The 27,361-nt window shown below is 48.0% G+C and overlaps 1 protein-coding gene and 1 long non-coding RNA gene across 10 annotated transcripts in view; one reads left to right on the top strand and one right to left on the bottom strand.

Annotated features, from left to right (window-relative positions):
- The first annotated feature begins 1,807 nt into the window (after positions 1-1,807).
- TRIM29 (tripartite motif containing 29) lies at positions 1,808-27,061 on the top strand. Of its 8 annotated transcripts, XM_072027673.1 has the most exons (10): positions 1,808-1,905; positions 1,989-3,018; positions 10,337-10,432; positions 11,670-11,903; positions 12,309-12,507; positions 16,088-16,171; positions 19,158-19,217; positions 20,387-20,488; positions 21,583-21,659; positions 24,683-27,061. In XM_072027673.1, the coding sequence occupies exons 2-10, from the start codon at positions 2,158-2,160 to the stop codon at positions 24,743-24,745; spliced, it is 1,776 nt and encodes a 591-aa protein (XP_071883774.1). In that variant the 5' UTR covers positions 1,808-1,905; positions 1,989-2,157; the 3' UTR covers positions 24,746-27,061. The 8 variants fall into 8 exon arrangements, with proteins under 8 accessions (XP_071883774.1, XP_027300123.2, XP_071883775.1 ...); XM_027444322.3 differs by having other exon boundaries at positions 1,843-3,018; positions 20,390-20,488; XM_072027674.1 differs by having other exon boundaries at positions 1,843-3,018; positions 26,943-27,061.
- The window catches only part of LOC110353386 (uncharacterized), a 154,663-nt gene continuing 129,611 nt past the window's right edge, over positions 2,310-27,361 (bottom strand). The window contains exon 3 of one of the 2 annotated variants that reach the window (XR_011804907.1): positions 2,310-3,510. This is a non-coding gene — a long non-coding RNA (uncharacterized lncRNA). Of the gene's footprint in view, positions 3,511-12,478; positions 15,924-27,361 lie in introns of those variants that run through there. The other variant, XR_002403818.4, reaches the window with a different exon arrangement.

The following is a 27,361-nucleotide window of genomic DNA, read 5'->3' as shown; positions in this document are numbered from 1 at the left end:
CCAAGAGGAAAGAAATACGTATGTATGGATGTGCCAGCCAATCTCTTCCTTTTATGAGCATTGTTTTTAAAAAGTAGAATTGCCCTTTCCTACACCAGCGAATGACTTCTGAGTCAAGAAAGACTCCTGTTGATAAAAACCTGTCCATTAGACATCACTGCAAAAGGGGAGCACTTCCCATCAACTATTACCCCAAAACAATAGTGTTTACTGAATTATTCCCCATGCAGAGCAAGCCATAACTACTACTGTCCTAACAGGCAGCAAGAGGGGCTGACTCCATGGGCCAGCATTCCAAATGCAGCTCAGTTGAAGGCCTTTTTTTTTCCCTCTTTCTTTTTCTCTCATTTTTGCATAGACAAAGCCCTTATAAATCATATCTATAAGGCTGGTGCTTCCTGGATATCTCATTCTCATATCAGATCCAAAATGTACGCCGTTCCTGTTTTGGGCTGCACTTCTATTTCCTCCACACCTAAAAAAGGGCTGCAAAGCACAGACCTGGATCCTGCCCCTACTGCTTAGAGCACTTCCAGCAGGGGGGCTGCTACAGATTTCTAATGAGAAATTATTGCAGGGTAAAAATTACATTCTCCAGCAGTAACACCATTCCATTCTGGAAAAAAAAAAAAAAAAAAAAAAGAAGAAGAAATTAAGCACGAATCTTAGGCACGGTTAATTTACAGCCTGGGTGTTAATCTCAGAGCAATCTCACTGAAGTTCAGAGCATAATCTATGTTACATTGATATGAAATGAGTGTAGGGTCCACCTCCTTCTTTTGAAGTTAATGGAATTCAACAGTGCTGATAAAGAGCCTTTTTCTTCTGAAATCTGTGATTCCAGTTGGCTGAATACGAACCATTATGGGGTGTGGACTTTTTTTTTTTTTTTTTTTTTTTTTTAATGAAAGGAACATTTCATGAGCTTTGAAATGATTTTGCTGAATCTCCCATCCAATGTACCCTCTTTTTGCCAGTCAGGGAGGTGAAAAATGAAGGGAAAAGCAGAGGAAGAGAAAAAGTAAAACCACCTAAGTTGTTTTATCTGAATATATTTGTTTCGGGCAAGAAGTTTAGCATTTTCCAGGAATACAGCTAATGGAGAGAGAAAGACTTATTTTAAAAACTCTTTTGCATTTCTTTTGTTCTTGCATGAAATATTTTGGCCATCTAGTTGTAGAACATTTCATTTTCCAGGTATGCGTCTCTCAGTTCAGTGGATGTTTATGGGAAGAGCTGCAGAAGGCACACTTGAACCCGTATTTTACTGAGAGCAGGCAATGAAATAGGCAGTGGGGGTTATTCTATTAGTCACCTAAGTGGGGATCACATGGCCTGTGGGAAAACAGGACTCTGGCTGAGTTTTATTTTGGGTCTGCTATGTTCCTCTAATACACGGGTTGGCTCTTCCCAGGTCCAGATGGATGGACCTCGCACAAACCCAACATCAAAATCAAAATAAAGGTAAGAGGGGTCTTTTAAACCCAGTATTATCCATGTTTCCCCTCCCTCTCCCAGTGAATACAGTAAGCCCTGGGGGGAGCCTGGTTTAAGAATGCTTTATTCTAGGCGTTCATTTTAATTACAACCATAATTATTTTTGTGCATGTGTATGACCCAGTTAACAAACCCATCCTCGGCATCTCATGGTCTCTCCGACCCTGCCCATCTCTGCAAGGAGGTAACCTCAGCTCCTGGCAACAACGAGCAAAATTATTTTTGAAACAAGCGGTAGAACTGGTTGCTACATCTTAATGAAAATGACTTCTTTTTTTTTTTTTTTTTTTTTCCAAGCATTTCTATGTATATAAACAGCCCTTCCTCCCAAACCTGGTTAGACAAGAATGTTCCTGGGTGTGGACCGCCTTGTATAATTAACTGCACAGCTGTAGCTTCTGATCCCTGGTAACGTCTGTTTCTTTCTTCCTTTCTCCCTGCCTCTACCTAGCATAATCCGGGCGTCCTTCTCCTCCTCCTCCTCCTTGCAGGAGCTCCGGGTGCGTCACTCGGGCAGAAACTTCCCTGCATTCCACCGTCATTCCTTGCTGGGACAACCGCGGGCAGGCACGCGGACGGAGCCGCTTCCTAGAGGGCTGGGAGACGGGAACAGGAGAAGGGGCCGAGCAGCAAAGCCAACCAATTCGCCCTGTTTAGACGATGGAAACGGGGAGCGCAGCAAGGACAAATGGTACCGCCGGCAAGCCAGAGGATGTGAAGAGCCCGTCCGCCCCCAAAAAAGATGAAGAAGTGAAGAAGAACTCGAACCCTGGTGGAGGGGAGAAGGAGCCAATGAAGGGCACTGGCGGTACTTCTCTGGAGACGGGGCAAATCAAGAGCTCCCTCTTCTCTGGGAGTGACTGGAAGAGGCCCATCATTCAGTTTGTGGAGTCGTCCGATGAGAAGAGATCGACCTACTTCAGCATGGACTCGGCAGACTCGAAGAAGATGCAGTACAGCAGCGGACAGATAGGAGACATGAGGAGACCCCCCCTCTCCTTCGCAGATAAAGGCGACCTCAGGAAGTCCCTCTTCTCCTTGGATTCCAAAAAGAGCTTCCTGCCTAACGAAGGGGAAGGGAGGAAGCCGCTGTTCTCCGGCGGGCAGATGGGGGACATGAAGAAGTCTTCCCTGCCTCTGGTGGAGACCGGGGACCTGAGAAGAGCCACCTTCAACAAGGTGCCCGACAGAGCAGCCGGGTCGCGGCCCAGGGTGAAGCTGGAGGATGTGCTGTGCGATTCCTGCATCGACAACAAGCAAAAGGCCGTGAAGTCCTGCTTGGTGTGCCAGGCTTCCTTCTGCGAGCTGCACCTCAAGCCCCACCTGGAGGGAGCGGCTTTCCGGGACCACCAGCTCCTGGACCCCATCAGGGACTTTGAAGCAAGAAAATGCCCTGTGCATGGGAAGACCATGGAGCTGTTCTGTCAGACAGACCAGATGTGCATCTGCTACCTCTGCATGTTCCAGGAGCACAAGAACCACAGCACGGTGACGGTGGAGATCGAGAAAGCGGGTAAAGAGGTAATGCTCTTTTCATTGCGTGTTCCCAGCGGCCTTTCCAACGGGTCTCAATGCTACACCTCGGCTTTTGTTCTCAAGCCTACGGTCTCCTAAAATCACGGTTCAGTGTAATTTTGGGATGGAAGGGTGGTGGATGGGGAGCGTTTGGTGGAGAAGTGATGTTGCATGGGTTCTGCTGCAATGGGACCGTCATTCATCTAAGACTGGTTCCAGCAGCATAGCCGTGGGGCTGAGCACCAGGTCATTAGGTGGGGTAGAGAACCTGGTTTCCATCCAGTTTCCAAAACTCTGCCTCAGGTTTTGACAGTGTTTGTGTAGCGTTGCCCCCAGCCAGCAAGGTGGGCACCGCTCAGGTTCAGGACCCCAAGAGTGCGACCAGTGGCGGCTCCGGTTTGCGGTTACTGCAGAAAATTGCAATCTCAGCTTCTTGGAGCGAGCTCCTGCTTTCTTGTTTGTCTTTTCTGTTATGGAGATAATGATGTTGAGCCCCACCTATGGGAAGAGCCTTTTGAAGCTTAGATGAAGAAAAAAACCTGGTGCAAACACAGAGCATTTTAATTTTCCCTGAAGTGTTACTACAATAGGTTCAGAAGATGGACATCTAAAGGGATGGGACTGGTATGGGAACCAGTGCTCACTAATGAGAAGTCTCCCACCTTTGTTTGCCTAAAGTCCCATGCTGTTTGCTTTCTGGGTGGATGTAAGATTATTCCACTAGCTTCAGTAAAGATCAGGGTCTCACCACAATTCGGTGCTGCACGCATCTGTAGCAAAAGCATGTCCTGGCCTGGAGACCTTCTGATGTCTCCAGACAGGACAGAAGAGATTACAGAAAGGAGCCCAATGAAACGGTAACATAAAACAATTTGCCTAGAGTCACACAACCAGCCCATGTCAGGAACTGGACAGGCACTGAGACCTGCTAAATCCCAGTCTTAATCACAGCCCAGGCAAGAGCTCTGATGTGGTAAACAGGCACATACAAGTAGCTGTGCGTGGAAATTCTGCAGTTACCCTGAACTCAGAGGAACAATTTAACTCTACAGTGCTAGGAAGATTTCACTCATGAGGCTGGGCTGGAGGAGCATCTTTTTCAGAGCTCTTCTCTGTCTTCCTGTGCACAATTTTTGGCTTGTTCTTCCAATGCCATCTCCACCTTGCAGCCTTATTGAAACCAGACAAGGCTTCTTCCATGTCTCAGACAGTCTCTCTTCAAGACGTTCCTGCAGGGGTTGTTAGCCCGCTGTTTGTTTCATGATTGTTTGTTCTCGTGTTTTGATGTCAGCTCGGAAATACTCCGCAGCGTATGCCTAACCTTCATAAAGCTGTGCCTAGTGTCTGCCAGGTTGTCCAATTCCTCTTGGCCCTTTCCTTTGAGAATTTAACAGCTGCTCCCTTGAGGAACCAAAGCTGGCCAGAGCCTTCTCCCTGTGTTTGGGTGGACCTACGACACCTTGCTTGTGAACAGGGAAGCAGATCTGGGCAGAGGAACCTTCACTGAGATTTAAATGGTGTTTGATCTGTCTCTCAGAGTATTTGCGTTACTCTCGCTAGGTCCACGCCTTTCCTGTGCTGATTCTGCTGCTGCTAAGCCTAGGGGATTTAGGGCTTTATCAATGAATCATAGACATGTGCAAGGAGTTGTGATCGTGTTGTAACCTGAGCGAGCATTCACTCAGACAAAAGCAATTCACAGGATAGCTGTTGCTTACAAATGTTTATTCCTAGCCCTGATGTATTCACCCTTGGTGAAGAATACAGCTCAGCAAGAACCACAAAGAGGAATGGGCATTTCCAAGGCCCTTGTGTGCACCACCTATCCCTTTTCAAGTCTTGCAAATCAGCTGAGCCAGAACGCAACCACAAATTGGAAGAGTGGCAAAGTGCGCCCGGTGCTGCTGCCTTTGTGGAAAGAATAAGCACAAACCCCACACCAGGTCAACCCCAGCCCTGCTGCGTTTTTGGCACCCAAGCAGCTCCAGGGGAGCTTTGCTGCCTCAATACTTGCTAGATGTAGCACTCGATTGGTGACCAGAACACAGCTCTGTACTTCCACCCAGTGCCAAGGAGCACCTGGCTTATCTGCAAGGATCTCCCAGTCCCTGGCCATACCGTGATGCCACACCTGGAGGGGATTCCTGCAGAACTGGGGGATTTCCATGCTGTGATGATCTGAAACTTGGCAGTTAGCCTGGATGCTTGGCAATTGGGTTGCAGAAGTGTCGTGTAGTATTTGTGCTCCTATTCCTTCCATATTGCTGAATTAATGCATATTACGGTGTCTTTCATGAATTTATCCCTGCTACAAGCCTGTAGCAAGGATATATAAATACTACTGTATTGTAGTGTCAGGTTTGCCCCACAATGCAGACAGACAGCCCAGCTTAAGAGGAGAGGAATGCAAACAAGCCAGCACGCAGTCACCCCCTGGTTAGGGCATTTAGGCAGGCAGTGCAAAGCGTGGGATCTCTGTCTGCACAGGGGGAGCACAGCAGCACCCCCCTCCAGAGGGTGAGAGCCCCTCGTGCCCTTCCTGGCGTGGTGCTGAGAAGCCAAGAGACAAAGGCACAAGGGGTCAGACAGAGACAACTGGGCACAGAGGATGGAGATTTATTTTCCGAGTTTCTATCCAGTGGTATTTGTTATTTTACAAAGGAAGAATTCAGTGCCTTCCCGAGATCCACTTTGCATTTATTTCCTGCTACAGATTTAAAGGATGAGTAATGACCCCCAGAATCAGCACAAGAAACGACCACAAAAAAATAAAAAATAAAAAAATCCTTGAGGCTGGGTAATAACCACACTCTACTGAGAAGTGAGAATTGTCAATAGCAGCTTGTACACTCAGATAAACCCCTCCGGCCAGCTTGATTTACCAGCAGAACTGGAGCCCCCCCTTGCAGACAGCATCCTTCATTTTGGAAGGGGATCCTTCATTCAGAACCTGTTTTACAGGCCTGTTCTCAGAAGGAGACAACTCCACGTATGCCTGCCAGCCACAGGGCTGCAAATAACCTGGCGTTACTCTCCATCGCCAGCCTCACTACTCAGCGTGTCGGGTCAGATCTAGCGAAAAGCACTTTGATTTTATTTTTTTTTTCCCCTTTAATTCTTTACCTTTAAAGAAAAGTTCACACCGTGCAGCAGGTTTAAAGAGGCAGCAGAGGACCGCTGGGCAGGAACGGGAGCTGGGTGTTCCTGGCTGCAACGGAGCCGCTTGTGAAAGGGGAGCCAACTTGTAAAAGGGGAGATTTCACAGGCTAAAGGAGGCTTTGAAGGCAACCATCCGCAGAGATGATGCAGGGGGGTTCCCATCTGGGCCTTCTTGGCATTGTTCTGGCTGAATATGCAGCACACAGGAGTGTGCTGATGTGTGGAAGGATTTTTGACCTTTCCCACTGATGGGAACGATTTCCCACTAGGGCACAGTGTGGCCACAAGACCTTATCTACACCAGCTGTGGCTGCTCTGCGGACACAGCTGAAAATAAATGCTCTTCCCACAGCAGCAGTGCGGCTACCTGCACGCCGTTCTGCCTGGCCTGGCAGAAAAATGTGATTTACAGTAAGCTTTGCCCATTTGTTGCATTAGTGCCTCTACAGTGGGAGCAGAAAGCAGGGAAAATCCGCCAGCTTGTGGGAAAGGAATCCTCCACCTCCTTCAAACTGTGCAAAGCAGAGAGCCTTTTACAGCCTCAAATAAGATGCTTACCACTGGCATTTTTGTAGGGTGTTGACAGAGTCTGCAGAAGTCACAGCCCACCGACACCTGCCTCTGCTTGACGCAAGCTTAGACTGAAAAACCTATGGCAAATCCAGCAGAAATCATCTCAAACAAGCAATTCACTAATTTCTCAGCCATGCCATTTCCAATATAAGCCCTGTACTGGGATAACTAGTTTAAACACTTCTTCCCTGGCTTCATTATTGCATTTGGCTGTTGCTGTCGGGTAATTACCATAGCTCTCCCAGGCTGGTGACACAGGGGTGTTTCCTGATTCAGGGACTGGGTTCCCAGAGCATTAAGACATGATGATGCTTGTATTGCTGCCTTGCAAAAATGAGTTGCATCATGATGCAAGAGTCATAATCTCACATCTCCAGGTCCTGTAGCACAAGGGCTGGGTTCAGCTGTGGATGTTTAGGTGTACATTCTGAACTTTCACTTAGGCCTCATGACTGTCCTAATTAATTTAGGCTGTAGCAGGGGATCCTCTCTTAGCTCCAAGACTCTCAGTGCCAGCATTTCTCAGCTTGCTGGAGTCAAACTTAATGGTTTAAATGTGTATTTCCTAGATCTTTTTCTCTGCTATTTTTATTTCTGCGCTGTAGTGACCTCTCCAAAGATAGGTGCAGCTCCTATATAAAATTTCACTAGGAACTTCTAAACCTGAGTCTCACACAATGGGGTGGGGAGATGTAGCGGGGGATTGGGGACTATGGGCCCTAGAAAATCTGAGAGACCCTACTGTAAATCAATCTGCCATCCCACCTTAGATCAAACAGGGCCTAAAACCATCATGAAATCATCTTTGCTGAATGCCTGGCTGTGCTCTGTCTCTCCTTACCGAATCTGCCTCCATGCCACCAGTTCCTGTACTAGTCCATAGTCTCCCTGGACCTCTTCTTCATGTTTTCTTTTTTTTTTTTTTTTCTTTTTCCTGGTAATTTTGGTAAGAGTAGTTCTTGTGTTTGGGCCATCATGCAATGGAGAGCCTCCCTTCATCTCCCCTGCCTTGCCTGGTGTCTGTACTAGTATTTCCTTTTGCCCTCATTATGGGTGTTTTAACCCAAGCTGAACTTGGATGACTGTGAGATTTGCATTCTGGCTATTGGAACTATCTCTGTAATTTCCATTTGCAAATCATAATTCTTACTTTAAATTGTAGTGTGGGGCTGATCTTAAATAGTTGTTACATCCCATCCCAGAGGCACCCAAACTACCTTTCTGGGTGAAGGGGTATTATAACTCCAACAAGCTGTTAAGAGTTAGCTACCACTTTTGAGCAAGTAATAGTTTGCAAAATTCCTTTGAGACCCGTCTTAATTAAAAAGTACCATAAAGAGTATAATATTGTTATCACCACCTTACAGCCAGCATCTGGAAAATTTTCCAGTGACATTTCCTTTCAAATTTGTTGTGATTAGGAACGTCGATGTGGCTGTGAAATGTCTGCCCTTCTCAAAAGAAAACTTCAGCCCCTCTCTATCTTATTTCATTCACAGTTTTGTCATGAGAATATCCTGATAGTTAGGGACAAGGAGGGGAACAAGTCCTTCTATTGCTCAGGAGACTTCTTTTTACTTTGCAAACAATGAAAATAATCTGGATGTAGCTCTGTGGCTCAAGGGAAGAGCTTGCATTGTAAGATCTCAGATTGGTTACTGGAGTGGGATGGATATCTGGATCTGAAGTGCTTTTATCTCATCACATTTCCCTGCCATGCAGAGATGGTTGCACACTTTTTTGTCTTGCTGCAGCACACATGTGAATGGACACAAGCATGCATTCCTTTGAGTCACTGTCTTGAAAATGTGGAGAGTGCAGGGTCAAGCTCATTCCATTACTTTCTTGATAAGTAGTAGAGCAAATTTTCTTATTTTGATATCCACATGGCTCTCTTATGAATCTGTGCTGTGAAACCCTCCCATGTCTGTCCCAAATCCCTGTAGAATATGACCTCATGGCTGCATAGAGTTGGCTACCGTAGGCTGTCAAGGTGTATGGTCTCCTAACTCTCCACAAAGAAGGGCAATTGCAATGATGGTATAAGGATGCAGCTCTCCTGGCACTGAGATACCTTTGAGTGCATTTACCCTTTTTGTTTGCCCTTTCTGCTCTTTTATAGGGCAATACAACCACCACCAAACTGTTTTCCCTCTATAAATAGAGATTTTCTAAATTGGAACAGCTAGAGAGAATGGCTCTCAGCTGCAGCTGTGCTTGATTCAAGCTCAAGAGGATGTTCAGACACCGGGGTGATTGGCACCAAGACAAGAGCCTTGATGGGCTGATTTCCCTGGCCTGAGCTGGCTGACACTGCGTTGCCTGCTCCTCACGGCGCGATGCTCCTTTCTCCTCCTTGAATGAAGGAGTGAAAACTTTTTAACTCCCACCCCTGAGGGCAAACATGATCAGGAGAGGAGACCCAGGTTTTCATGTTGTATTATGTTCCTGGACTGGTGGCAAAGCAGTGGGAGCTACGCCTTGTGCTTCAACAGCAGAGACCTCACTGTGTTAGCTGCTGGGTTCATCCACCCCTCATCTCCCCTGCCTTAACTTTTGGCCTAATATAAGTGCTTTTGGATAATGCAGGCATTTACCAAAGGATCTCACACGTACCGTGGGTTTTCAGAGACTTTCTGATATGCCTCATCTCCACTGTGGAATACATGGCTCCTCAAGAGCTCTGGGGATGTGTGGCACAGCCAGACTGCCCGTAGTTACCCTCGTGCTGCGATCAACCACACACGAAACACGGAAAGATCTCGAGACACGTAAACAAAGGCTCTGGCATGATCTGCTGGGCAGGGAGGTGGTGAAAAGCAGTGATGGAGGGAGGGGCTGCTGGAGGTAACGGCGCGAGGCTGAGCTCAGCAGCCGGGTGCTGATCCAGAGGTGCACGGCAGCCCTGGGCTCCAGCTCCACGAACCCTCTCCCATGTCTGGGCCATGCTTCCCTGGGAAGGCAGTGCAAAACAAAATGCAAATGAACCCCAGTGAAGTTGCTGATCTAAGCCAAGCATGGTTGACTACGCCTCCTCTCCCCTTCCTTTTGTGTTTTTTTTTTTTCTTTTCTTATATATATTTTTTTTTCCAAGCATTCCCCAGCTTCATCATAACATGAAAGCTCTCAATTCAGAGCAAATTAATCCACAATCCTGTCTAAACAGAATTCCTGCCGGAGGCATCGTCCTCTTGTTGCAACACTCGTCAAACGTCATTCCGTAATTACATGAAAACTGTTATTGCTGCAGAGGCACACCCTGGGATGGGCCCTTCGCTGCACACACAGCTGAATTTTGAAACAGGCCTCTTCTCCCTCCAGCTAATGACTCTAAAGTGATTAAAAGCAGCTCCATGACAGTAGCCGGGTAGGTGGGTGCTTCTGCTGCTGGCTTTGCTGAGGGAACTGAACCTCTTGACCCAGGCAGGAGCTCTGGGATGGTGTCCACAGTCAGCACCTGGTCTCAAGCAGTGCCAGGAGCCCACACCTCCCAGCCACTGCTGCTCAGGGCCGGGTGCTCGGTGGGAGCACAGCACCCCTTAGAAGCAGGCCACCCTCTGCCCCTGCTCATGAGACTCCCTTCTTCTCGCAGGCTGAGCTTTCACTGCAGAAAGAGCAACTGCAGCTGAAGATCATCGAGGTAGAGGATGAAATGGACAAGTGGCAGAAGGAGAGGGACCGCATCAAGGTGTGTATGGGATATTAAGTCCGCTTCTCTGTTTCTCCTGTCCTCAATGTCTCTGACATACCCAGCTCTTACTCACTCCATTCCTCACCTAGTCCCTACCTCGTCGCTCTCCCAAACTCCCTCACTCCAAGTCTTGGAAACAACAGCTCCTGCTGAGCTCATCCTGCAACACACCCAGCAGGAGACCAAGAGGCGGCAGCACAGCCTCCTTACAGAGTCACCCGGGACACATCCCTGCTTGGGTTCCCACAGCTCTCCCATCACCTGTAGCCAGGCTGATTCAGAAACAAAGGTGTGCTGCTTCTTTCTTACCAGCTCACCTACAAAAATCAACTCCAGAAGGGCTCCGGATTGCCCAGGCAGAGATAAGGCAACAGAAATAGATGCAGTTACACCAGCGTTTGTCTTGTTTATAATGGAATAGCTCATTTCCGTACTGACGGAGGGCTTCTTTATAATCCTTTCAACCACACGAAGGGTTAGAATATAGTAATGGTGTTTTTCTTTTTCATTTACACCCTAACTGAATAGAGCAGTGAAAACACTATTTGGAGACACCCCAGAGAATTTGCATAATATTAATAGGCAAAGCCGTTCTTCTCCCTTTCATGTGGTGCACACACACTGGCTTGCCAGTTCTGCTTTTCGTCTGCTTTATTATTATTATTATTACTACTCCTATTATTATTATGGGAAATATGACCTAGAAATTTTAGCTCTGAATATAGTTACCTCCACAGTCACTCTGAGGAATATTTCAGAGGGACGTGGAGATCAGGTTTGTAGAAAGTGCTTCGGCACTTTTCCTCCATTGGAATGGAAGGAAATTTCATCCGTAAATCCTTGAGGAGCCAGAGCCATGATTTAGAAGGTTAAACATTTTTTTTTACATATAAACATATATAAACACATATTTTTTACACCTACGAGTGCAGTTCATGAATTGAAGAGATATGCTCTTATAACGAGCATGCACTACAGCATGCACTGTAGATTATATATATACACAATTATTGCAAGAATTAACATTATTTATTTCAGCACAGCTTTCTGGTGTTAAGACTTGCATATCCAGAGTCTCCATATTCACTGTCTTGGGTGCTGAGAATGCCAGGACACATCCCCCTTTGCATCCCCCTGTTAGCAAGTGTCTCCCTATGAAGTTTCACATCTCATTTCTCTTGCCCTCTCCCACATCTCTTCTGCTGCCCCCTTCTCCGACCCTTTCCCCCTGCAGAACTACACCACCAACGAGAAAGCCACAGTAGACCAGCATTTCAAAGAGCTGATCCGTGACCTGGAGAGGCAGAGGGATGAAGTGAAGGCTGCCCTGGACCAGAGGGAAAAGATTGCATCAGAGAACGTGAAGGAGATTGTGGATGAGCTGGAAGAGAGGGCGAAGCTGCTGCGGGAGGACAAGGAGAACAGGGAGCAGATCCACCAGATCAGTGACTCCGTGCTCTTCCTCCAGGTCAGAAACACCTCATTTGCCTTCCCTTTTCCCATGAGGGTGGGATTTGTCCCAAAGACAAAGCCCCATTTGGTGTAAGAAGCATCAATCTTCTCCAGTTCAATGCACATGGATGTCAGGAACTGGCCCTGACATTTCAAGCATGCCTGCTCTGGTAGGTGAAGAATGAACTTAGAGGCATGCCAACGCCTCATATTTCTTCTCATATTTCTTTGTCTTTTTCCTTTTATTTATTTATATATATATTTTTTTTGTGGCTAAAGCTCAGAGTCAAAACATTTGACTGCTCCACCCTCAGTCTTCACTATTCTCCTTTGCACTTCATATTATTTGGAGCCAGTCTCAGGATCTAGCCTCTGCATATCTTGTATTCCTCAGTAACATCCCTCCCTTTCTTTTTGGCAGGAGTTTGGGGCTTTGATGCGGAACTATGTCCCCCCTCCATCCCTCCCGACATACAGCGTGCTGCTTGAAGGGGAGAGCATGAGCCCCTCTATGGGGCTGCTCAGAGATGACCTCCTCAACGTCTGCATGAGGCACGTGGAGAAGATCTGCAAGGCAGACCTGGGCCGCAACTTCATCGAGAGGAACCACATGGAGAACGGTAAAGTATCCAAAGTACCCCAAACTGCCCCATCCCTCCCTGGACAGAGCCATAGGTAGGGATGGAGCCAGCTGTCCTGCCATGGAGTTAAAGCACCTCATGTGTAGGGGACCACGGGATCCCAACCAACATCAAGACAATGCAGTAGCTCACTACATAAATAGAGAAGGCAGGATTGATTTTATATATATATATATAAAATCGAATCTATCTAAATCTATTGTCCATCTCAGCTACCATATTTGCTGTGCTGCTACCACATATCATTTTACAACAGAAAGTTTCAGCCTGAAACATGAAATGTCCCACAAGCACCTGTTACTGAAAGTCTCGTAACAGTTTTTTTTCTAGTGAAAAAGTCTCCATTTTGGTTAAGCTAGGTGTTGAAGAGGCAGAGCTCTCTGATCACAGCTCCACAGGTCCCACTGGGCAGAGCTTTGCTTCCTACAAACACAGGGTGCCCAACGGGTCCTGCATTTCAGCAGTGTTTAGGGCTGAGTAATCTTTCTTATGTAAATAGAGAGGGCAGGGTCAATACCACAGCACTGCAAGGAATCTTCTGAGCCTTTGAACCCACTTTCTATCTGTCTCCTCCGGTTAGTTCTGCCTCTTCCAGTTAGCTCTGCAGAGAGGACTTGTGAATCACAAAGCCCCCACGTAGGACAGAAGGACGGAGCACCAGACCAGGACCCCACAACCACAGTTCACTTCCCAGCTGTCCCAAAAACGGCCTTTGTAACCTTGGGCGAGTTACTTAATCCTATTGAATGACCTCTTGCACTAAAGAATAATAGGGATGGAAATAAAGCCTTATCTCACCGGGCTGCTATGAGGATATAGCCTATTAATAATTGTGGAACCTCAGATAGCAGAGCAATAAAGGTCAAGAAGCTGGATAGGTAACCCGAGGGTAAATTGCACCCTGCTGTCCAGATATGACTCAAAAAGATGCAAGAATAGCTTTCAAGTCCATTTTATACTGCACCAGCAGCTGAGGAACTCTGCTGCAAACCTGTGAGATCACTGTTATTTCATTCCAATTCACAGCACTCATTAAACAATCCTCTACTATTAATACAGCACATTTTTCCTGGGCAGCGGTCATGCAAATCTGTCCAACTTCCAGAAAAGATAGATGCACATTACAAGATAATACAATAAATGAGGAGAGGAAGAAATAACTGAGGGGAAAAAAAAAAAAAAAAAAGAGAGAGAGAAAAAAAAAAAAAACATCTATGAAATAGATGCACACAGATCAGAACAACACAGGACCCATTACTGGAGAACAAACAACATTTTTCAGAGCCTGGGTTCTGTGAACCAGCCTGTCTGACATTCGCAATTTATAGCAGTAGGAATGAAGGTGACATGGCCCAGAGTACATGTGAACGTGTAATGAAAATCACAGGTATTCATCAGGCGACAGCGTGCTGCCTTCCTACAGTACGGAGAGAAAGAGCGAGTCCCTGGCCCCAAGGAGCCTGCACTGCGAACAGCTCATTAACATTTACCTAACACCATCGTTTTCCATTAGACATGAATGAGATAGACAAGGTATTTTTGGTCCATAGAACCAATGTTTGAGAAAAGTCAGGAGTCCCATTCAAAGTGCTGAGGTTGCATAGCTGGAGCCAGCTTTTTAAAGTCCCATACACTTAAACAGGAGCAGAAATTGAACATCACTTCTTTTCCAGCACTTACCACTGCCGTGCTGGTCAAATTCTTACATTGACCAAATTCTTACATGGTCAAATTCTCAACACTTTGTATGCTAAGGTTTGCTGAGAAATATGGCCCTAACTTAATACATGTAGATGGAAGAAAATGATCCCAAAATCATTTTTGTACACTTTTCTTTCTTCTCCTTTGTTCACTTGGACTTTCGCAGAATTTCCAAACTCCCCAACTACTCACAGCACTTCTGAAGGTTAGGCAACAACACATTGCAGTCAAAGATTTTTGCTAATCCTGAAGCAAATATACTTTACTTGGCCATTTGTACAACCCAAGAGTATGCATATGTTCAGTTCCAGCAGCTCTAGATAAAGGCTGGCTACCTCCTGATCAGTTGATCACTTTTAATTAGGTTCCCCTCCATGTTACTGATGCTGAAATCCTCAATGGCACTTGAAATCCGTGGGAATCAAGTGCCAAAGCACTTCTGAGCAGGGCAACACTTTACCACTGCCAGAAACCTGGGCGCTTTCAGAAACTTTATGGGGGATTTAATGGACACAGCTTGGAGTCTGCCTAATGAGAAGAACAGTGGCATCCACTCAGCTGGGAAATGTTATTTAAGGTGCAGCTCCAAAACTTCGCAGCTCTCCGTTTTTCAAACCACAGTTACACTTGAAAGAGGACAGCACTCGGCATCTAGTGACTGCAAGGAAATAACTCCACAATTACTTAATGGATTTAATTAACTCAGACTCCCCCTGAGTCACTGCAACAAATTCATTTGCAGCCAGCTTGATCTTCTAGTGTAAAAAAAAATCCCAGGAAGAAATATTATATTAATGGAATGAAACCTGCTTAATAGCAGACTCCAAAGGGAATCCACTTTCTTTCAGTTGTCATAACAGGTACCTACTTAGTAGTGTGGCAAGGAGGCAAATAATCAGAGAGCATCCAGGGAGTTTAAATAGCACAGAAATAAATTGCAGAAATAACATAAAAGTTTGTTCAGTGACTTAAGATTCTAACAATTGAACTATCTAAGTGTGGGAACCAAATTTACAGAGAAGTTGCAGAGAACAACAGGTTTATAGAAGACTTGAGGACTTAATATATATATGTGTGTGTGTGTATATATATATATATATATATATATATATATATATATATATATATGTATATATTTATAATTTTTTTTCTGAGCAAGTGACCTGAAAGAGCATCATTTCTTGTGGATCATTCTCAGAGAACCAAAACCAGGCTGTGCAAATGCCTGGCAAAAGGGTAGGATTCATTCACTTTGAATGAAGCTCGAACCAAACATCCTTGTCTGAAAGCCCAGGAAGCTGGAGCTGTTTGCAGCTCAGGTTTAGCATCTTTAAAACTCGGACAAACCAACGCACTGAGCCCTCCCAGCACTCTGATTTTCTCCAGCCTTGCATTACTTGCAGTTCCAGACGGGCTGGTTGAGAGCCAGCTCCGTGCACAGGCTGAGCACACAAAAGCAGCCAAACCCAAACCAGCACCTTTGAAGTGGGATCCAATTTTAGCCACGGAGCAGTCCTTTGGTCGGAAAACGCCTCAGCCCTGGAGTGTCCCTGTGGATGCTCAGGAGATAGCGTATCTCGGCGGAAGGGCTGTTCCTCCGCTCTTCACACTTCAGCTGTGCTAAACCTCTTTTATCCCAGAATTTTGGGCAGCCAGCTCATTTTGGGGCAGCTCGACCTGGCAGCCAGCAAGTCCTAGGGCAAAGTTACAAAGACAGAATTACAAGGGTAGAGCAATTTCTTTCCAAGGGGCGCCACCACCTCTCCCTCCATGCTTGAGGACACATTTCCAGCCTGTTGTCCCCTTCCCCTCCTGCTGTCCCTCTCAAGGCCACTCAGCTCCTGCTCTGCTCCCGCAGGCGACCACCGGTTCATGATGAACAACTACGAGTGGAACCAACCCGACAACTTGAAGAGATTTTCCATGTTCCTGTCTCCCAAAGGTAAGGCAGCCCAATGGTGGCCAGCTTTCTTCCGAGCTCAGCATAGGAAAGGAATTTCATTAGTGATTTGTCCCAAAATTTGGTTTCCTTCACTTATTTCAATGCTCCCTCTGGACTGGACCACGATCGGTCCCCCTGCATTTGTTTATGCCAGGTCTTGCCTCCAGCTTACAAAGCTTTGAGCCGTTTTTGCCTTTCCATCTCAAACAAGGCAGCAAAGGCTCTTAGCAGGAGAGCTGGAACAACTGAACTCATTCAGGAGGGAAGTTTGTGAAGACAGGGGAGTTTTAACACGCGTTATCAGGTCGAAGTAAGCATTAACCTCCACCAGAAGCTCACCCCTGTGTGCTATCAAATGTGAAAGCTACACCAGGCTTTATCTGAGCTCAGATTTTACTTTCACCAGAAAACATTTTTTTTTTTTCCTGGCAGGGAAAGGATGCAAGAAGTGAGTAATGTGTCCTAAAAAAGCAGGAGGTTGGGGTTCTTTTCTGACTTCTTACACTGACAACAAGAGCCCTTGAGATTTGCTTATGGCCCCGCTGTTGCCTGAACACTCCCAGATGAGCGAATGCCCCTTTTCAACACATTCAGTTGTAAAATGGCAGCTGTCTACTTCCAAATTAGCATCAGGACCTCCAGAGTGAGAAGCACAGAGTGATACAGCCCTAGGCAAAGCAGCGCCTGTGTTACCGACAGAGCAGAAAGCACGGCACAAAATCAGTGACCACATTTCCTCTGGTCCCTGGCGAGCGAGGCCCCACCTGGGTTTGCTCCCGGTGCCTGCAGCTGCTGCTCTGAACAACCAGATCATGGCAGGGTGAACTGAAATGCCTGCAATTAGTGGTGGCACCCCTCAAAGGCACGTGTGGGGTGTGATATGGCCTCTGCCAACAGTAGGGTTTTGTGGGGAGAGCCCAGATCCCATTCTCCGTTAGCAGCCCACGGCCAGCAGCTTGCGGGCAACCCTGCCTGGTGCCATGGGGACACGGAGCAGATCCTGGTTAAATTATCAAAATTCAGATTGTCACGTGTGTCTGGGACAAGGCTGAAACCCGACATGCTGAGAGGAGGAGGAAACCATTTGCAGTAGTGCCATGGTTCAGCCAGGCTGCTCGCTGCTCTGGGCCATGGTGCCCAAATTCCCCTCTGCTCCTCTCCAGAGGGTGAGCTGCTGAGATCCATGACCGATCCCCAGTTGGGACCCAGCATCCCAGCCTCCCAAAGGACTGACCACGAGACTGGGGAAATCAGCGAGGACTGCTGGATATGGGGTTTATTATTTCATGTTATCAGAGCCAGTGGAGCCACTTTCTGGATGCAGACAGCTGCAGAGGTGTGTGAGCGCTGCACACTGGCTAGGAGCTCCGTGACCCATCGCTTCCTGCAATGGGCTTTTGAATATACAAATGCTGGGGGAGCATTTGTTCCACCCACACACCTACATTGTCCTGAGAGCAGCCACATTTTGCTTCCCAAAGCTGCTCGTCCTCTATTTGTTACCGATCAAGTTACTTCACCCAAAAAAACAAAGCATGTGATTGCACACAAAGTCCCTCCCTGCTGAAATGGGGACTGAGCAGGGCTGGGCTCTCCACCAGGGTGAGGGTGCAAAAATGATCCCTTATGGGAACACGGTGATGGAAAGGAACCAGCTGCTCCAACCACACTGATGGGGACTTTGGCAACAGAATGAGTCAGTAGGCAAAACAGGAGACATGACCCACTTAAGCCTGTATGCTGGCTAGCAAAGGATTATCTGATGAATAATGCACTGTAGCCATAATCATTTAACCCTCTAGGGCTTTCTGTCCCCTAGCAGTGTCTTGTGTAGAAGTCCAGAAATGCTTTCGATTGCATTTTTTCTAAGGAATTCCATAAAATGGAAGAAAAAAAAAAAAATGAGGGCCCCTTCCACCCTTTGTATTGCACAATGTGCACAGAATCCTTGAATATCTCGTGATGGTTTTCTAACACGCCCTTTTTCTTGCTGGGTTGGATCAGTGCAAGTCCTGCCGTAGGCCACAGCAGCACGTATGCTGGCTGTGCTGAGGAATGCTACCCGAGCAGAGCTCGGTGCTAATTGCAGTGGCCCACACCAAGAAACTGCTTGGACTTGAGCTGACCCTGTAGGTCTTTAAGTCCTGCTTAAATTTAAGGAGCCTTCCACTGCTCTTGTCGTTAAAGACAATATCACAGAGCATCCATCATCTGCAGTGATGACAAAATGAGGCATAGGGGAGACATAAAGGGCTTCTAACGCTGCCTAAAATTTAGGGAACAAACTGCTCAACGCTCCTTTCTGTCCTCTTCTGGTGAGCTTTCTTCTCCTGACATTGCAAACATTTTGGCCAAAGCCAGAGGAAGGTTGGAAAGATCACGTTGTGCCTTTGCAGGTCTTTAAATAAGCAGGAGGGACTCGGTGCATAGGAAGGGAGAGGTAACTGCTTCAACAGAAACCTTGCTGAACTAGAAACACAGACCACAGGATGGCAGCAAAACAGCTCACAGCATTCATCACGTTTTTTGCTCCTCTGGGAGTCTGATGTCTCACAAGAGGGGTACAGCAGCACTAGGCTGCATCACGGCGTGCAGCCCTGCAGCACACACCTGTCTCAGAGGCTGAGAGTTCACGTGAGCAAGAAACGTTCCTCTGCTGGTGCCTCTCGTGCTCTAAATCCAAGCCTCTGCCTGCAGGTCTCTCTGCCAAAGAGTCACGTCGGGTAGGCAAACTGAAGTTGGCAATTTAATGTGGCTAAAGGCAGCTCTGCAGCACTGAGGATTTTGTTCTGTGAGTGCTGCAAAGTCTGCTCAGCAGCCCCTAAAATGTAGAGAAAAAGCTCAGGCTTTCCTCCCTGAACCCGGACTTCTGCTTTGGGGCTGCTTCCAAAACGGTGGGGACTGTTTCAGAGAGCAACGCCAGGCACAGGCCTTGGAGCCAGCTCACCAGGAGCCGACTGCTGAACTGGATGCTCTTGTTTTACAGCCAGTTTCAACCCACGATCATGGGAATTTTCCTCCTTCCAAGCGACTGAGGAAACACTTGGTACGGGTAATTCCGCCTTCAGTTTGAAAGGATCTAACCCCCCGTGCCACAGCTTTCCAGCTGGCTAACCGACCTCTGCTTCCCCTCTCAGCTGTCCTGTCACTGTCCCAAAAAGCCATCCGGGGTCAGCAGCGCTGCCTGCGCACACCCAGCGCCCAGGTCTCTCTGCTCTAGGCACTGCCTGTATAGGAGGGGCGGGTAGCACCGGTCCTCCTTGTTCAAACAGTGAAAAGAAGATGGAAAAAAGAGTTTGTAAAGCCCCTGAGACACCTACCCAGCTGCGACACGAGTGCCAACACCAACTTGTCCGAGGCGAGCTGCGGAGCTGGGGGCAGGAACTGGAGCTGACTGTGGCTCCCCCCAGGCAGTTTAAGAAGCACAAGGCTGCTCTTCTCCCTCTCACATACACTTTTCATGTAGCTCATAAGCTCTCAAAGATGTCCCTGCCCCCTGTTCAGCACCAGCACGATGGGGAGGGGATGTTCAGTGGTAGCACGGTGCAGACCAGCAGCAGCGAGTCGTGCTTTCTCTGCCCAGCTCCCCACCTTCCCTTTTCTCTCCCGTCTTTTCTTTGCTTTTTCACACTCCTGCCTTCATTCACTGGCAGCCCACGAGCATCCGTGGCCACTCAGCCCGAGCCGGGGCAGCTCTCGTGGCTCACAGCCACAGCTGAGCCCTCCCCGCTCCCCGTGTCACAGGCAGGGCTCTCTCCCTCTCATCGCCTCTGCTCTCAGACTCCTTTTGGCAGCCAGGGCCTGACCCCAAGTTGGCCAGGAGAGGAAGCCTTGCTTTAATTTCACCAGGCTTTGAATAAGGCTCAAGTGCTTCGGCAGCCATGTAGTTTGGCCTCGCTACCCCAGTTCCTGGAGATGCAATTTTCCTGCAAGGAAGCTCTTCGGTCACACCTGCACTCTGGGTCTCACGAGAGAAAAGCTCTTCCCTCCCTGCCCGGAGCACTGGGACCTCTTCACACTCACACACGGTGTACACCAGGACCCCACCACTCTCATCTGCTTTTTCTTAAGGAAAAGAACAGGGACAAAGCCACCAGTTCCCATTTCCCCCCAGGCTGGCTGGAGGTAGTTTTACAGGGTGTGTTTTGAAGTGCTTAGGCTTCCCCAGTGCAGCACGCAGCGCCGTGGAATAACAAAACCTCTTCTGTCTTCCAGTAGGCAATGGCACTAAGCTGCCTTTTCAGTTCTCCTCGGTGGGACAGAATCCGCCCGGTGACTTCAGCAAACAGTCTGATGGGAGCCTCTTCACTAAGACCGGTACTAGGCATTTGGTTTTTCCCCTCCTTCCTCCTGCTCCTCGTTTAGGTGATAAGGAATTTAACATAAATTCCTCCCGCGAGGGGGCCTGGAGCAGTCCTGCAGCTGGCCCACCTCTCCTGCCCGGGCTGTCAGCCTCTCAGATGAGCACCACACAGCCCTGAACCAGGGCAAAAGGACTTTACTAAAGTGTGGTTTTATCTAGGGAGTAGTTGGAGGGGGTTTTAATTTTGTTTGTAAGGCGTAGAGATGGGAATTTAGATTATTTTTGATGCATAGGAACCAGGGAGAGAGGAACACCAGAACATGAGATTAATTTCCTTTACCCCCTAGCTTCATCAGGGTTTCAAAACAGCTATTACCCTAAAATAATAACAGCCATGGAGCACAACCTTTAAAAAAAACATGTGCTAGCTGCCAATCCTCCTTCATCTGAACCAGGGTCCCCTGTCCACTGCCTCCTAATCCTCTTTCTGCACTGCCAACTAGTTCAAGGGCACCAAGGGTTGAATCCAAGAGCATCAGCACCTGCCAAGCAGAGTCAGGCCCGATTAATTTGCAGCTGGGAGGTGGTGGGGAAAGCCCAAAGCCCATCACCCGGCAGTGCTGCAGCGGGTTGTGATGCAGCAGGGCTGCTATTAGTCCTGAATCAGAGCTGAGCTGGTGCAGCAGGAGGGGGCTAGGGCTTATCGCACTGCCAGAGGTACTGTCATTAATTTCTGACATGAAACCCAGGCCGCGGCTCTTTGCACTAATTAAATAGCCTATAGTGCTCTTCGCAGCAGTCAGAGTGCTGAGTTCAGGACTTGGCCTAAATTTAATTGGACTGATTGCATTCCGCCTCCCTGCATTCCTCAGACATTTTAATTAGCCAGCCCTTCTTCACTCCCTTCTCCCAACCGGCTGGGCGGTGGAGCAGGCCCCTGTCCGATGGCTGTTGTGTCCTACCCCAGGACCGGCTGCATTTCCATGCCAAGCAGTGCAATACTAATTACGTGGCACGTCCAGTCCTGCTGCTTGCCTCGATGCTTGCGAGGGGAGGCGGGGATGGTGTCAGGGAGCCACCTGTAACAGGCTCTTTTCTGTTGTCACAGCTTATCCCTCGATAGTGAGACATCAGTCTGCAAAGGTGACGCCACAGACGTGGAAATCCTCCAAGCAGTCTGTATTGGTAAGAAACATTCCCTTGGTGTGAAAGCACGTGCGCAGCTTCAGCAAGAGAAATACCTGTCCTCAGGATACCTGAGGCTCCAGGGACCAGGGCTGGGGTCCTTTGGAAATGGGAAAGCAGAAGCTTCAGGTCAGCAGCTTCTGCTGTTTTTCCTGTGGTTAGCTGCATCCAGACAGGGATACAGATTAATCCCCCTGCCACCACAGCTCTGGGTCGTAGGAATAATCGATATTTCAAAATGACATTTTGAAAGGATTTTGCCCTGGTCTAGAATTTGATCCCGGCTTCCAAAAGCTCTACAAATATTACAGCAGACATGTTGGGATCTGCAGAACTTTCCCTCCCTGCGTGGATGTTGTGTACTCTTAGTGGTCTGTGACATCTCGAAAACACAAATTGTGTAACGCCGCAGATAACCATATAAAAGGATCATACTAATTACATCCCACGGCGAGCTGACAATATCAAAGATGAGAGGTCAGACAGTGATGATAAATCACCAGAACAGTTACAAATCACTCATTTTCCACGGCTACCACAAAACAGGTAACAGTACACTACAAGGGCCAGAGTACAGTAGTATTTTAGGTCCTCTATTCTTACATGCGCACAGTTAACAGATAATCAATGCACAGCCACATAAGTTCATCCACTTGTTCGTAACATCCCTTTGCACCGTGATGCATTAAGATCTTGCATGATCTGAATTAAGATGATCGAGATTTTGCCCTCATCTCCACAGCTGAGATCTATTTTTTGAATTCTCATTATACATTTGTGAAAGATTATTTACTGCTCCCTGGAAATAGGACTTGTAAGAAGGAGAGGGTCAAGAATTGATGGCATTCTCGTGCTGGAGGAAGAAAACAGAGAAAATACACGGCAGTTAGCAAGTGGCTGCTCAAGGACTGCAGCTCTATGTCTGCTAAATTTAAAAGGCCCCTCCAGCAGATGAATGCCAGCGACAGGGATGTTCCTGGACAGCCTGGAGCAGGTTCAGAAAATCCAGCCTTGAGTCTTTGAGTGTGTGACAGCCGAGCATATCTCCTAGGAACAGCAGTTTGTTGCAGTATCTCCTCTGTCTTGTGTTTGCTCCCCACCTTTGTAAAAGAGCCACTGCTTCATGGTGTGTGCCCAGATGGAGATCCCATCCTGGGATTTTAGACGCCAGCCTGTCCTCCCTAACGGGGCTGTTACACTGGGAAATCTGGTCGGGAAAGTCAAGTTTCTATTACCATTGGTATCTGGTGGCTGTGAGTATGGTCTCCCTAGCAAAAATATCCACACTGCCTGGCAATGAGCGTGCTGTGCTCTGTGAACACAACCCGAATTTGCCTTAACCCCCCCCCAGAGAAAGCCTGGCTAACTTCTCCACAACGTCACTGGCCTTTTTGTCCCTCTCATGCATACACTTGTAGTGGCCATTTTATTTTTATAGCCTCTATTCACCAGATATCCCTGAACCTAACAATTGAGTTGATAAATACGAGCATTAAAAAGTCCCAAAATAGAAATATACACTCCAGGCTGCAGGAGCTCTGCAGGAGCTTTTATGGCCTATTGGGCCAATAATCTAGCTTTAAAAATAGTCTTAAACATGTATTTAAGCAATACACACTCTAAAAGGTCTGTAAATATGATTTTTTACAAAGGACTGTGCTGTATAAGGAGGAATGTCTTTTTAGCCCACAGGGAGTTCTTTAAAATGAAGCCCCCACCTCCCTTGCATCTCTTAATTAGATTGGAAATCGAAGCCATAAAATGAAAAGAATTTCACCAAAATGGAGCGTTGAGCAGGAGGTACTGGGAGTCAGCACCGAGCAGCAGGGTGGGTTGGATTTGCTCTGCCCATGCCTCCAGGCTCCTGCCATGCCCAGCATTAACTGGTGCACTGCACCCAGCCATACGGACACCTCCTGCAAGTGACATCCAGGCAGGAGATCAAACCTAAGGCAGAGCAGATGCTGCAACACCGAGGTGCTTCCTCACTGCCTTGTCTACCACCCGTGGAAGCACATCCTCATTTTCACAGATGCTTCGGGATGTTTTGGTGCTTCTCAAGGGCAGTGTCCAAGGCAGCATTTTTCTGAGTTGTTTCTCGGAGGAGCAACACGGGTTAATCCTCGAGTTTAAAGCACTGCAATGCAGGGGACAACAAAGACGACAGGAGGAATCGGTTGATTGCCCCAGTATTGGTAGATCCAGGCTAAAGATTTCACCTTGAACGGTGCAAACAACAAGCACTGTTAGCTAATAAAGGGGTTTTTGTGCTCTGCAGTCATCCCCAGCCAACACCAGGCTGTACAACACACCTCTGCCACGTGTTGCTTATTTGTAATGGTGCAGATAAGCATGAAATTCCTGGGGTAGGTCCTGATGAGAAGACAGACAGCTAGGGATTGTGGTAAATAGAGCTGGAGAGACAGGAAAATGGCAATTCCTCCAGGCTCTGCCCTTGTGTCTCCTCCGCTTATGCTCCTGTTTACACAAACATTTATGCAGGGCCCCGCAACATGTGGAGGTGCAAATAAACAATGCACCATTGTGTGCGAATTTCCATGCACAGGAATTCTGGCTCTCCAGCCAGGGAGCACAAATAAACACCGTGCAAGCCAGTCCATCGCTCACATAACTGTGCACGGCGTGAAGTGTGAAAACTCCCATGAGCTCTCAGGTTAGCGAGCAATTAAAAGGCACTGTCAGAAGCGTAAAATTAGAGGTGACATTCCTCTTCTCCCAGAAACCTCTCATCAAGCCGTGAGTCACAGTCTGAGATTTTATATCATGCACAGACTCATTTGGCTTAGGAATGAAGCCTATGCAAAGCATATGTGCAAATCAAAAAGCAACACCGTTTGCATTCGATCGCTCCAGCAGCGAGGTGAGGTGGTGCTCTCCGCAAGACGGGAGGCTGAAGGTGTTAAGATAGGAGCGTGCTAAGATGCATACGCTTGGGTGAAGTGTAGGCGGCCAGGAAAAAAGAAGGTAGGTCAAACTCACATGCCCCAAATTCTCCATTGCAGTCACATTACCGCCCCTTTTACGTCAACAAAGGCAATGGAGCCACCTCCAACGAGGCACCTTGATTCCTGAAGATTTAGGGAAGAGCTGGCAGCACTTGGAGTGAAGACTCAGCTGCGGATTTTCGTGGATGTACCTGCTACTATATTAACCTTGCTGCTCTAATCTCTGCCAGGGAGAGGGAAGGTGCAGAAGGGAATAGCCTTTTACTAGAGGAAACACGGACTCTTTTTTTTTTTTCAAATCACCTAATCGCCTTGAAAGCTCTGCAGGCCTTAACAACGTAACCCCTTCCTCTGCTGCCACCTCCTCGTTCCCTCTCTGCCACCACCCTTCCCTTTGCCTCTGCAGAGCTGGCTGCTCTGCTTCTCCTGGGAAGCATGCATGCTTGGGTAGCACCCACCCCTTCCCCTCGCTCTGTTTTACCAGCTGCCCTGCTGTCCCGAGTGGTTGTATGGCCACAGCTCTTATAGTCCTGGTGGAAGGTCCCAAGCTGGGGGGGCTCAGGGGTCTTCCTGGAATGTGGAGCCCCCAGCCACCAGGAGCGGTGACAAGCCAAGCTCTTCCCCAGCCTCTCTGCCCCATCTTCAGCCCTGCCTCGGGTGGGATGCACAGCTCTCACTCAGAGCAGTGCCAGTGCCACCACGTGCCCGAGACCCCCGTAGACCCCCCCGTCCCATTGTGGTGGCACTCTGCCCTCCCCAGGCCCTTCATCAGCTCAGCCCTGCTCCACATGCTTAGCAAAATCCAGCAACGGGACCTATTTCGAGCTGCTGTAGCCCTGGGCCAGCTACAGGTGGAGGGGCAGAGAGGTTTTCTATTCAATTAAAGCACCCCTCCAGCCACCTTTCAAATTAAAAAAATAGAGAGAAAACCCATCCTACTAATAGAAGATTGATTAGGTGCCACAGGTGTTGGGCGGTTCTGTTTCTTTGTTTGTTTTAAATTCCCCTAAAACAAAATTGGTGGATTTTTATTTTTATTTTTTTTTCAGCAGTGGGAATTAGTTTGCCGAGGACAGTCCTTTTTATTTGTCCCCCGGATAGATGAAAAACATCAGCACCTGGGCTGCAGAACAGCCAGAGCTGGTTTAACCTTGCCGTGATCTCCCTGAGATTATTTTCTTTGCCCTTGGACAAAGTCAAGAGGTTGGGTGCTGCGCAGCCCACCGAGGGGAGCAGATGGCCCCTTGCAGGACCAAAGCCCTCCAGTGGTGCCACGTAGCTGCGGAGGGGAAAAATGAGACCTGACAGCTCCTTTGCATGGTTTGCTCTGTTCAAGTGGTTTTGGAACGGCTTCTCCCTGCCTTTCCCACCCCAAACGCTTGCAATGCCTGGCTGAGAAAGGTCACACCCATTGCTCCCTGAAAATTACTTTCCTGCTAATCCCTGTGCAATGATGCTCACTGCTTTTTAATCCTTACACCTCAGACTAAACTTCTGAGGCTGGAAGCTGGTTGCTCCAGAATACTTGAAATGGCATTTATTTTATATTCTGTTTTTTTGTTTTTTGGTTTTTTGTTTTAAATGACCGGAGGGTAAGTGGGTAGCATGGTGAGGAAGGACGGGAAGGAGAAACTGGGACAGAGGATAGGAGTTAGGGGAGAGGAAAGGAAAGGATAGAAGAGTTGCTAGGAAATGCACTGTGGGGCTTGAGCGAGTGTGAGAGAAAGGACAGAAGAAGCCCCTAACACACACCCCGAAATCTCACTGACTTTATTCTTATTTTTTTTTTTTTTATTTCCCCCCTGAGCAGGCATCTTGCATTCACTTGGGTCACTTCCATTCCAGTGAAAGCTTCCACCTCTTCCTTCCTATTTCCCAAAATGTGGGCACAATCCCCCCTCCTCCCGAACCTGGATATTAACATCCCCACCCTTCTTGCCTGCCCTAAACAAACTCTGCTGCAGCACCAGCTCACATCCGAAGTGCCCGGGGGTCCCTGAGACCATGACAGGGTGAAGGAACCGAGGGTCCCTTCCTCCCGCTGCCCCCTCCCCAGCCCCGATTCCTTCACCCTGTTCTCTCCCCTTCTCCTCCTCACTTCGAGGGCCTCATTCAGATCTCGCACACACGATAAAACCCGACACGAGCGGAGCTGCTCCCCGTTCCCTCCGGGCTGGGTGTCCCCATCCTTCTCCCCACAGCCCTGCTGGCATCCCCAGCAGGGGTGCTGGGGAGGGGGCACAGCTCCTGCCCCTGCTGTCCCTCGCTTCAAGGTGTGTTCTGCATGAACTCTTTTTATCGTGTTTGTCTCGATCAGCAAAGCAAGAGGAATTCCATCTCCTCAGACAGGACACGACTGCGCTGATGTAAACCAGGCCCTTCACGTGTGCAACACATACTGCAGAAATAAAGGAGAAAGCTCCATGTCTGACAAAACCCCCTGGGGACAACGTCTCTGTCTTTGGTGTTGACGTGCTCGTAACAGCCTCATTGAGTTTAGGTCTCTTCCAAATATTCTTTATAGGAGCAAGGGGGTTGAAAAACAAACGAAAACAAACAAATCCCACAACAACAACAGAACAAAAATGCATTCTCCCAGTTTCCAGAGGCTTGGTTTTCGCTGCTTTCTGGTACCCAGCTAGACCAGCTCCCATGTACTGCTCCCATGCGAGTCCTTCCCTGCAGAGGGCATTTTACAAGCCCTCAGTCTGTGGCTGTTTGAGGTTTTGGTGCCTC

Source organism: Anas platyrhynchos, chromosome 25 (assembly GCF_047663525.1).
Source record: "Anas platyrhynchos isolate ZD024472 breed Pekin duck chromosome 25, IASCAAS_PekinDuck_T2T, whole genome shotgun sequence".
In the NCBI taxonomy this organism is placed as follows: domain Eukaryota; kingdom Metazoa; phylum Chordata; class Aves; order Anseriformes; family Anatidae; genus Anas; species Anas platyrhynchos.
The sequence above is the reverse complement of the archived record's forward strand: the minus strand, read 5'-3'. Positions and strand labels throughout refer to the sequence as shown.